The following is a 12,229-nucleotide window of genomic DNA, read 5'->3' as shown; positions in this document are numbered from 1 at the left end:
TGTTTAATGGGTCTCATTTATTGAGTGTTTACTAAGTCTCAATCTCTAGCTTTAAAAAACAAACAAACAAACAAACAAACAAACCATTCCTCTGGGAACTGGGGCTAGCTCAGTGGCTAAATATGGGCTTAGTGTGAGTGTGGGTTTAGCCTGAGTATGGCTCAGCTTGGCAGCAGAATGCAGCCATAAATGCACATAGTCAGTGGTGGAATCTCTGAGATCCTGGATTCAGTTCTCCAACCAAAAACAAACAACCTGAAGGAGAAGGTGAATTCTGTTGTTAATCCTATTCTGCAGACCAGAAAACTGAGTCTAAGACAGTTACCCTGCTCTGAGTGACTGACAGAAGGCAGTTTCTGGCCTAATTAGGGACATTGTAAGACAAAGCCCTTCCACTTCCACAGCGTAGTATGTTGTAGAGGTCAGTGACAAGGTCACCAAACTCTGCTTTCTTCCCATGCTTTGTCTGCCACACCTATTCACTAGGGTGAGTTCATCTATGTAGCCATCTGCATCCATACTGTGCCGTGGTGTCTGTAATGAGTAAACCATATGGTCTCTGCTTTTGAGATTGTCACCAGGATAAGACAGTGCCCTGCTGTCTTAGTTACTGTTTATTGCTTGGGGTGGGGGAGGGGGGAGAAGATATAGAGAGAGAGAGAGAGACAGAGAGAGAGACAGAGACAGAGACAGAGACACAGAGAGACAGAAAGAGACAGACACCAAGAGAGAGAGAGACACCGAGTGAGACCCATCACCAAGACAGCTAATAAAAGAACAAGTTTTTGGGGGGAAGAGAGAGGGGGTTGCTTACAGTTTTAGAAGGTAAGCCCATGACTATCATAGCAGGGAGCAGGCAGGTAGGCATGATACTGGCACAGTAGCTGAGATCACGTGTAGTCTATAGGCAGAAGGCAGGATGGACAAGACTGAGTGTAATATGGGCTTTTGAAACCACAAAGACCACCCCAAGGGCTCTACCTCCTGATCCTTCCCAAACAGTTCTGCCAACTGAGAACCAGATATTCAAATATGAGCCTAAGCCACCATGCCTGCCAAACAGTGTTAAGGTGGATGCAGGTAAGTCAGAAGATAATTGAAATCAATGAAGTCTTATCTCAGTTACGCCACCCACAAGATTATAAAGCATTTTCATAGTTTCAGAATGTGGACTACTCTCATTTGGAGACATTTAATTTTTTTAAACTACATTTATTTGTTCATTTAGTGAGTAGAGGTTATCTGTATACATATACATGCCACAGCACACGTGTATGAGCCAGGAAACAAGTTGCTCTAGCCGGTTTTCCTCAGCCACCATATGGGTTCCACCTGCTGAGTCATCTTGGTGGCCCTCATCTGGTAAATGTTTAAAAATCTGTAAAATGCACTGTACAGGAGGTGACTGAACAGTGAATTGGTTACACTGTCAATATGGGTTGTGTTGCAGATTCAAGGCTTGTATGAAATTTAATATTTTAATCCTTTTCCTCCCTCTAGCCTTCTTCAGAGCTGTGACCAAGAAGTTGTAAACAAAGTCAAAGCTGGACTGAAAACCCTGATCCCTACCTTGGAAAAAAACAAAAGCACCAGCAGAGGCATCCAGACTCTGCTTGAGAAACTGACTGCATAGGCATGCAGGATGGGCAAGCAGGAACCCGCTTCCCAGAGGAGAAGGGCAGACTATCATACTCATAACTGGATGCTCTGTGCATGTATTTGTTAAAGGACCTATTTATATAAAATTGTTTCTAAAAGAGACCTTTGGTTTACTGTCAACTGTCTGATCTGTCAGACTGAGTACTGCACAGATTGCAGTGCGACTTCTGTATTACTGTCACACTGCAAAGGGATATGCTGGGCCCGGATGTGTGCACCGTGATTGAATGGCTTGATTTAGGAAAGGAGACAGCTATGACATGAAGTTCAGACAGAGTGTGTATAGTGGGAACAGTAAAATGATCTGAACTCCAGGAAGCCTGTGGCCAGGGCAGCCTGCGTTGGGGACAGACTGTTTCTTCAGTAGCTTTGCAGACTGAGTTCTGTCAGGTTTGCTTTGGAAGCTGCTCTGGTAAGTCCAACACATGGAGGGAAGTGTGCTAGAGGAATTAGGAGATGGGATTTCGATGATGTCGAGGTTGCTGGGAAAGTCTGATCTTTGTATTTGGGCCTTCGGGTTAAATACCTTCCAAGTAGGATGAGGACATTGTCCCTTGGAACAGTCCCCAAAATAGTCATAGCCTATAGTGTGACTAAAAGGGGGAGCTGTAGAAATAGGTTAGAGTGTAGAGGTTTGAGTGCAGGTAGTGTGTTTGGACTTTAAAAGTGCAGATGGCTTTCAGCAGCAAAGCTGGAAATCTGTAGAGCACGAGAGCTCCTGAGAAGTCATGTAGCAAGAGTCGTTAGTGCACAGGCCTGGCCTTGCTGCTCTGGGTGTCGGATGATGTAATGAGGAGGCCATCTGGTCTGTAAGTGTTTAGGCCCTCTGGGAATTTGCTGTGCTTTACCTGTGCCAGCTTAAGGTTCCAGGACTACTAATGCCCCTTCTGGGACTCTCCTGCCCTCTTGTGCTGGGGTGTAGTAAGCCCTTTCCAAAGGTGTGACACCTGCCACTATTGGTTGGATGGAGTGAGGAGGAAAATGGGGAAAAGACAGTTTGATTTGCTTCTGTGTGATTAACATAAGGTTTGGGTTTGAGTTGGCCGTAGAAAGGAGCATTTAGAGACATGAGGGTTGAGGGTGCTACATGTTTAATCTTTAAAAGTGAAAAGATAAACACGTACATAACTTGAAAAGTGCTTTTGTGCAGCTTGTAGAAAAAGCAGCTGTTTCCCTGCAGCCCTAACTCACACTTTCTATAGTGACTTGAGTTCTTAGCTCTGGTAGGTTTCTCACATGCAGTATGAAGTCCCAGTATCTGAAGCATATATATTCAAGTACACAATAAAGAGCAGGTTTGGTTTTTGGTTTTTCTAGTCATGTTCTCCCTGTGTAGCTCTAGCTGTTTTGAAATTTATAATGGAGACCAAACTGGCCTCAAACTCAGAGATCTGCCTGCCTCTGTCTCCTGGGTGCTGCTATTAAAGATGTGGACCACTACGTCCAGCTGAGGACACAAGTTTCTTGCATGACTAAACTAAGACAGGAGTTAGCATTTCTTTTTATATTTTCAGTGAACTTTTATAAAAATCACATCTATTAGAAAACTAATCTCTTGTAATAGTAAATCTTGGGCTGGCAAAATGGCTCAGTGCACACCTGTAAACAAACCTGACTGAGTTTGTTTCCTGGGACCCACTTGGTAGAAGGGGAGAACCAACCTCCCCCAGATTGTCTTGTGACCTCCAGACATGCACTGTAACATGACTACGTATACACTGAATGAGTGTAAAATTTTTTAAGGTAAACCTTGCAGAGGCGTGTGTATTAGTTGAAAATAATGGTGACCAGAACACGAGGACGGCTAGTTTGTATAAGCATGCTTGTAATCCCAGCACTTGGGGGCCTGTGGCAGGAGGATCATGAGTTTGAAGCCAGCCCAGGCTAAAGTGAAAAAAAAAAAGAGTAAAAGAACATGATGTCTTAGAGAATCAGTTTATATGGAGCCCATTACAGTGAACTATCCACAAACCATCAACTCCATCACTTGGGCTTGCAGTGTAGCTTCATAGCAGAGAACTTGCCTAGCATGCAGGAGGCTAAGAGTTCTGTTACCAGCAGCCCAAGAACGAAAATGCAAAGCTTGGCCATTTTGTGATGCTGCTTAACCAGGGAGACAGGTCATACCATCCTCTCTCCCATTCCCTTCTAAATTTGAGATATCACCAAGGTGCTCCAGATCCCCTAGCCTATGTTGTGGGGAGTGAAAGCGTGTTGTTGACGTGAGTGTGGCCACTGTGTCCAGGTCAGTGATCCCAGTGTCTCAGCCCCATGGAAGTTCCAAAGCCTCCCCTGGAGACTGCTCCTATGGAGATTACACAAATCTCCGTGTTCAGCTGTATAGAATAAGCACACTGAGCTTCCTGGGTGCTACACCTTCTCTGTCAGCAATCCCAGTCCACCTGATCCCAGCTTTTCTCTGTGTGTCTTTTCTTCCCTCTTCATCCCTGTCATGTTTCTAGGACCTTGCTGCACAGAGCAAAGCACTGTCTGGATGAATGCTTAAGATTTTCACATGAGTGGTCCCACCCAGGAGATGCAGTGTGCTGTTTGTGTAGTCTGCATTTTATGGTAGTGCAAAGTGGCTGCTCTGCACTCTAGCCTGCAAACCCGCCAAATACCACACAGTGTCTTGGAAGGCATTGCTGGTGCCTTCTCTCCCAAAGCTGTCAAAGAATGATGCTCTAGAGTCCTTCATAAAAGAAAAATTTCTCACTCATTTACACAATTATATTCAATAAGTAAGCATGTTTGTAAGCCTATGGATGGATAGATAGCGCTAAAGAGATGTGGGAGTGAGAAATTTTAGCCCATATTCTGTTCTTAATTACATCCTGGGAAGACATGATTATCTCTTGGTGCCTCGTGTGTTGGGTACTTGGGTGGGAGGTGATAACGGTCTGACTTTGCGCTCTTAATGACTACAATTAAGCATAATGAATAATTTAGATATGTTAAATCACCTCCAGATGCTTGAAAACAGATTCTCCTTTTAAATAGAACTTGTCTTGCACTTAAAGCTCATGTTGCTAGCCCTCTCCCGGTATCTGCTAGTGGATACAGATGACGTGATGGTGCTTATCAGTAGCAGACAGTGATGGGACTCATAAAGACCAGCATCACAGCAGGAATGTGCTCTTTGGGAAGCATTTGACCAGATAGGAGTTTTGGTTTTCTTACTAGATCAACCATTCTGCCGTTTGCATTTCAGTATCTAAGCCAGTTCTTCATATGGAGCTGCTGGAAATAACAGCCTTCTGGGCATCTGCCTTTGTCCATCTGGCACCTTGCCAGCCCTTGAGTTTCGTCGTCATCATAGGTGAGAAAGAGGAGGCCATTTGTGACCTGCCCCAGCCCAGGATTCATGACCTCATGTACTCCTCATGTACAGTTGATTCTTTGGGGGAACAGTGATTGGTTAACAGACCAAAGAACGCTACTTAATTGGGAGCATCAAATCAGAATGTAGGACATTTGAGTTCTCCAGCTTAGGTGAGCAAAATAGTGAAAGATGCTCTTTCCTGTGATTCCCAGGCTCCTGGGACCCCTGGACTGCAGCTGCTTGCATGGGTATTACCATATTTCTTCACTTCCACTCTGAACACTTGAAAATTGCAAATCTTTCACTTGCATCTTAACAGTGATACAGGAACATGGCCAATACTTGACAGGCAGCTCATAAGACAGCAGAGTCGGGCTCAAGGTGTTTGTAAAAGCACAGGCAGTATTATTCTACCATTCTCTGCCTTCTCTGCAGTAGTCTGGTTTGCTCAGCCTCTCGGTCCTTGAAAGCTTTATTGCTGGACCTTCCTATCAGTTAGCAGGGTGAGATGGCATGGCTTCCAAAACATTTGTAGACAGAACCCACTGCTTTGGAAGAGGAAAAGCAGGTGAAGTGAGAGGCAATAAAAGGTATTGTCTGGGAGCATCATCCTGGAGCAACTGATTTGAAGCCTAGCCCTGCGTTCGGTCGACTGCGGGAAGTTTGCACAACTTAGCTTCAGTTTGTGTATGTGAAGCACTTAGAACTGGACCTAGCCCAATCAGGGATGGTTCACAGCCAGGCTTCCTACACAAAAGTAGGATCACTGGAGTTTGCAAATTATTTTAAAGGCCCCATGGCAACTCTGAAACTTGTGACTTGCAAATAAAATAAACTCTAGCCTTTTGGAGGTAGACCGTTTCTGCCTCCCCTTTCCTGCACGAAGGAGTCAGCTGGAGCTGGACATTCAGTGCTTCAGCTATTGATTAGGGTAAGAATATCCGCAATCTCCTCCAGCTACTTCTGCCTGTGGGTTAGGAAGCCTGGAGGAACTCTGAACCCTAATGGAATCCTTTTGAAATGCAAATGATCTTGATAGAAATAGCACCTTGAGCTGTTGCTTGTCACAACACCTTCTTGTGAAGTCTGTCAACCCCATTATGTAGATGGCATAGTGCAAGACTTGTTAGAAAGGTAGGCTGTTTCCATGGGGAAAAAGATGGGGGTAAGATAAGGTTACCTAGGCTCAGTGGGTGAAGGTACAGAAGAGAAGTGGGGCCTTCCAGTGTCTTGTAATCTTGGCCTCACAGAGGTCAAGTTTCAGTCAGTCAGAGACAAGGCAGGGATAACCCTAGGTGGTGGTTTTGTAGCAGAAATAACCGTGGATTTTTTTTTTCTTTTTTGAGAGGGCTACCATAGGGGTCCGCCAACTGACCAGCAAGTGATCTTGATCTTCGGTTTCTTCATTTATAAAGCAAAACACCTGCTTTAAGCCTTCTGCTTACTTTCCTCAGAGGTTCTGTTAGTGCTTTGTGGCCCTGATCCTGACCAAGAATGAAGGCAAGTGTTCATCTCTGGAACACTCCACTCATCCCTGTGAAGGTTGAAATAACGCCTGAAAGCTCTCAGGATGCTGTGTCAGGCGCATAGAGGCTGTGTGTGCACAAAGATGCCTTGTAAAACGTTAGGTAGCCACCTGTCTCTAGGCTTGTTTTAGACCCATATTACAGGGTTCTAGGTTACAGATTTAAAAGAAAGATGGAAAAAACAGACAAAAACAAAATCTCTACTGTCTGGCAAAAGGATCCAGATTTTCCCCATTCAAGAGCATGCTTGAACAATGTCTGCCTGTCTGTGTCTTTCTAAGGGAAGCATAGCTATTTGAAAAGTGGATGATGTAACTCGGCTGCCTTGTCTAGCCTCAATAGAAAATGTGCCTAATCCTACTGCAAACTGATATGCCAAGGTGGGTTGACATCCATCGAGGCCTCCCTTTTTCTGTGAAGAAAGGGAGGACAGGAGGATGTCTGTGTATGTGTGTGTCTGTGTGTCTGTGTGTCTGTGTGTCTGTGTGTCTGTGTTGGGGGAGGAGATAATGGAAGGAAAGGAGGGAGGGGAGCTGGGATCAGGATGTAAAGTAAATAATTACAACAACAACAACGAAAGTGGGGGTTAAGATGGTGTGTAGAACTGTAAGTGTTAGCACAGGAAGCACCTGAGATGAGGTGGCCTGGAGAATTTACTCAGGTTGATCTACGTTTGTCATCTTGTTCTAGGACTTTCATTATGTTTGTGTGTGTGATTTCAATCTACTATGTCCTTTTAACTTCCTGTACCTTCCTGCTTTTTTTTTTTAATTAATAAGTTATATGTAAATCATTGTATGCTTGTGTAAGGATGCTTTTCTCACATTACAATGATGTGTTTTGTTGTTTGTATGTTTGCCGCTTTAAGTGTAATTACGTTATTTTTCAACCTTTTGGTTCAACCAAACCTAGACAACATTTGGCCCTGGTAAAAGGTAGTGGCCAGGCAATAACTGATTGTCAAATAGAGAAAGCAAGTTGCGCACTGCTATTGTGGTGTCATCAGCAATGCAGCCGTGGATGTGCTGTGAATAGCCATTTTCTTGCATTCACATTGCATTTAAATTTGTTTGGAAGAAAATGTTTAAGAGTGACATTTCAGTTCCTGAGTGTCCATGACACGGCAGCCTATAAATATACAGAAGCGTTTAATTGGGGGCTTCGTTGCAGTTTCAGAAGGTTAGTCCATGGCCATCGTGGCAGGAAGCATGGCAGCAGCCAGGCACGGAGCTAGAGCAGTTGAGAGCTAACAGGATCAGCAAGCACTCAACAGAGAGTGAGACTGGACTTGGTTGGGCTTTTGAAACTTCTAAGCCCACCACTTCCAACAGGGCCACACCCCCCCTAACAAGGCCACACCTCCTCCACAAGAGCACACCCCCTCCCCCCAACAAGGCCACACCTAATCTTCAACAGTCCATGAGCTGGGAACCAAACACTCAAAAGACATGAGCCTGTGTGGACCATTCTTATTCTAACCACAATGATGAGCATTAAAGCTTGCTTGGTTGAAAATTTTTCCTTGAGGAACGAAACTCTTCTCTCTCATTAGAAAACCTAAGTCAGGGAACTTTGCCCATATATAATTTAATGATAGGAGTGTTCAAGTCAAGAAAAGCACATACCATGCAGGGAACATTTGTTTCAGGACTCAAGTGGGCAAAAAGCAAACTGATATTCTATGAAAATGAGGAGCAACTTAAAATATCTCTCTAGAGAAGCTGTTTAAGGCCAAGACTAGAAACACAATCAAAAAAAGACACGAAGTCCCAGCAAATGGGGAGGAATAAGTTTGCAGCCCATATTTTAGTCAGTCAGCAATAAAAATGAAAGATGGAAAAGCAAGTGTCTGTGTGTCTACATACAGTTCCTTAGGTCTCCCTGGGGCTTTTTGAATGGTTGCTTTTATTTCTGTATATGTAGATTCAGCCAATCCAAGATCAAAACTAGTTTTGAAACTGTAGCACGGATATCTCTGCCTAGCCTGTAACTTCTGATCCTCCTTCTTCCACTTCCCAAGGATTGAGATTACAGGCATGACCACCATACCCTGTTTATGTGTTTCTGGGGCACAGATCCAGGGACTACTAGCCAGCTGATAACTATTTTCCAAATAGGAAAAGCATGCTTCTTGTATGCATGCCTCCGCAAACAGTCTACCAACTGAGCTATATCCCCAGCCTCAGAAAATGTTTTTAATGTTTTGTACAGGACCTGGGAGTGTGGCTCAATTGGTAAAGTGCTTGCCACACAAGCATGGGAGCCTGAGTTCAAGTCTCCCACCATCTATGTAAAGAGATGAGTGTGGCAACACACACATCCCAGGGCTAGGCTGGGGTGTGGGGTGAATCCAGGGCTTGTGGGCCAGCTAGTCTTGTCAAGTTGGTGAGCGCCTGTGTGGCAAGAAGCCCTACCTCAGAAAATAAGGTGGAAACCTTACTGAGGAAACCTGTTGAGGAAAACACCTGATAGTGACCTCTGGCCTCCACTCCTATCATGAATATCTGCAAGTAGGCATGTACACACATACATCCAGGTACAATGCATGTGCTGAACATGTATAGATCTTTTATTTTGTAAGTGATTAAAAAGTAACTATTTGCATAACATTTACATTATCTATTGTGTAAACTATATAGATATTTGGTAGGTGACTTGTTCAGGATGTGCTTCAGTGAGCATGTGGACTTCATCACCATATACTGAGGAGGGTTCTAGGGCCTATGGCCATGGTTGTCTAGAGATGAATTGTATTTCATGTTTCGTAGAGCCACTGCCACTCACTTGTTTCCTTCTGGGCCTCTTGCCTTTTGTGTGTATGCCAGTGGTAAAGTATGAGGTAAGGGCAGACAGGACCTGTACAAGGCAGTGACTTCACTGACAAGGCTGAGGGGAGGAATACCTACCTTCCTGGGCCACACTGAGGAAGAAATTTTCTGACTTTTCCCATATAAGGGGAATTATATTACCTGCTGTAATTCTAACCTGTGTATCCTATTAATAACCCTATTCTGGGGATAAGGTGGGAGACAAATTGATAAAAGGCTTTGAAGTTTGGCTTTGTTGAAGTCAAGGTGTTGTTATGGTGCAGTGGAAGATCTGGGGGTAGACAAGAGTTCTTGGCCAACACTTAAGCATATGAGGTAGGCTGAACTAGCCAAACTTTCTGGGTCTTCACTGTGTCCAGCATAAGAAGCAGACCTTGAGATATATCGGGTAGTTTTCAGACCAGATCCTTGAAGCCATTGTTTCTGCACCACACATCAGCAGCTGAGTGGAGCAAGATCATGGCAGAGCAGATGGAGCTCTAGAGTCCCCACCAGGACTCAACCTAGTCACCCCAACCATATCTGCTTAATATATTCAGATGTGGAGTCAGACTTCCTTTGTAACTGCGCTGTGGTCAGGAAACAGCAAACCAAAGTTAGAAAACCATTCATCAATGTCATCTTGGTGTACCTTCCAGGTGAGAGTCCCTGACTTACCTATGAGGACCTGCCCCTTGCCCTTGGTGCTATCAAGCAGACAGTGCTGGACAAGAAAGCCTTAGGCTATGAAGCCAGCTAAGTCCTTCTTTGGATAGCACAAAGTTCATGCTACCTAACAGTGTGTTCCTGATTTAGCATTTCTTTCTAAAAGAAGGATCTTGCATTGCACAAAACTCTAGGCTCCACACCCCTTTATACTATCTTCCCCCTCCCCCCACTTCTTACCATACAGGCACCATTACAAGCCTGTCTGGAGCTTTGGCAAAGTCGGTAATGTTCTTGCTAATGAGTCTGATTGTAAATGGAAAGCACCTAGTAGAACATCCCCAGCTCACCCGCCACCATTGTGCCATAGCTTTGAGACTAAGAATGCATGCTTGAAGACAACATTCAGTTTGATGCTTTCAGTTACTCTCCACTGCTTTCCACTCATGGGCATGTGTGGTGCTGGTTAGTTTTTGTCAACCTGAAATGAAGTCAGCTGGGTAAAGGATACTTCAGTTGAGTGATTGTCTCCATTAGACTGGCTTGGCAGCATGTCTGTGAGACTTATGGTTAGAATTACTATTGGTTGTGATGAAACTATGACTAAAGACAACTCAGGAAGAAAGGGCTTATTTGGCTTATCTATCCCAAGTCACAGTTCATAGAAGGAAGGTGAGGCAAGAACTCAAACTGGAGGCGGGCAAGGGGCAGAGCCTGAAGGCACCTGATACAGAAGCCATGGAAGACTGCTGCTTACTGGCTCGTTCCTCATGGCTTGCATATCCTGCTTTCTTATAGCATCCAACACCATCAGCCCAGGGGAGGCACCACCTACAGTGTGCTGAACCTACCATATTGATCGATAACTAAGAAAACGCCTTACATTTTTCTCAGTTGAGGTTCCTTCCTCTTAGATGACTGTAGCTGTGTCAAGTTGACATGAAACTAGTCAGCATAATAATTCGGGAGGGCCAAGGTCACTGTGGGCTGTGCCAGCCTTGGTCAGATGGGCCTGTGCTTTATAAGAAAAGTGGCTAAGCAAACCAGTAGGCAGTTTTCCTCCATGGTCTCTGCTTGAGTTCCTGCCTGGACTTCCCTGCATTAAAGACTGAGATGTACGTAAGCCAAATAAACCCGTCCTCCTTTCTTGTTTTATCACAGCAACAAAAAACAAAAACCTTGACAACCTCTTCAAGCTCCACTTTTCTCATCTATAAAATTAGAATAACAATTCCCCATAGGACTGTGAAGAACTAGGATACCACGCATGCTGAACTTACAGTAGTCTGCATGCTTGGGTTGTGTACATAGGTTTGCTTTTCTTACTGCCGTTGTTGGATGACTGGCTACAACAGAAAGAACTGGTTGCTTCTCTCAAATCACCAGAAACAGTCCCTCCGTTTTTTTTTCTTTTTTTCCTTTTGAGTGTGTGTGTGTGTATGCCTGTTTTTGCATGTGTATGAGTATATGTGTGCAAGGGTATACATATATGATTATATACACACACACACACACACACGTGTGTGTGTGTGGGGGGGTGCATGTGCGTGTGGAGGCCTGGGCTTGATGTTGGGAATCATCATCCATCACTCTTACAACTTTATTCACTGAAACAGGATCAATCACTCAGTAAGACTTAGAGTTGACCAATATGGCTAGTCTTGCTAGGTAGCTTGTTCTGGTGATCCTATCTGTGCCTTTTCAAATTAGAATTATAGACAGGCTACCAGACCCAGATAGCATTTATGTGGGTTCTGGGAATCCAAACTCTGGTCCGGCAAACATTTTAACCACTAATCTATTTTCACAGCACACACACACACACACACACACACACACACACACACCACTACTGCATTTTTTTTTCTTTTTTAGAACCTTGATCTTGAACTGGGTAGTTAAGTATTCACCCAACAGTCATTTTCAGCCTTCTTCACAGAAAAACAAACTGACTGTAGCAACTTAACAAAAGAAACTTTTATTATGGTCTGAGTTTGATAGGTTACCCCACCACAGAAGGGAAGGTGGTGAGAGCAATTCGAGCTGTGGTGGCAAGAGTGTAATGGTGCAGCTGGTCCCCATACCTCTGCAGTCAGCAGGCAGGGATGCTGCTGCCGAGCTGCAGTCCTCCTTCTCCCCTTGTATTCTGTCTAGGACTCGACCCCGGCGGATGATGCTGTCCACATTCAGGGTGGACATTCCCAGTTAAACCGCTCTGGAAACCCATTCACACACATACCCAGAGGTAA

General features: G+C 44.4%; 1 protein-coding gene across 1 annotated transcript in view; it reads left to right on the top strand.

Annotated features, from left to right (window-relative positions):
* Pum3 (pumilio RNA binding family member 3) overlaps window positions 1-1,761 on the top strand; it is a 31,810-nt gene extending 30,049 nt beyond the window's left edge. The window contains exon 18 of the mRNA XM_034484678.2: window positions 1,501-1,761. Coding sequence (XP_034340569.1) covers window positions 1,501-1,633 — 133 coding nt within the window. The 3' untranslated portion in view covers window positions 1,634-1,761. The remainder of the gene's footprint in view (window positions 1-1,500) is intronic.
* The last annotated feature ends 10,468 nt before the right edge of the window (window positions 1,762-12,229 follow it).

Source organism: Arvicanthis niloticus, chromosome 1, assembly GCF_011762505.2.
Source record: "Arvicanthis niloticus isolate mArvNil1 chromosome 1, mArvNil1.pat.X, whole genome shotgun sequence".
Lineage (NCBI taxonomy): Eukaryota > Metazoa > Chordata > Mammalia > Rodentia > Muridae > Arvicanthis > Arvicanthis niloticus.
Note: the sequence above shows the minus strand (reverse complement) of the source record. Positions and strands in the feature narration are given on the sequence as shown.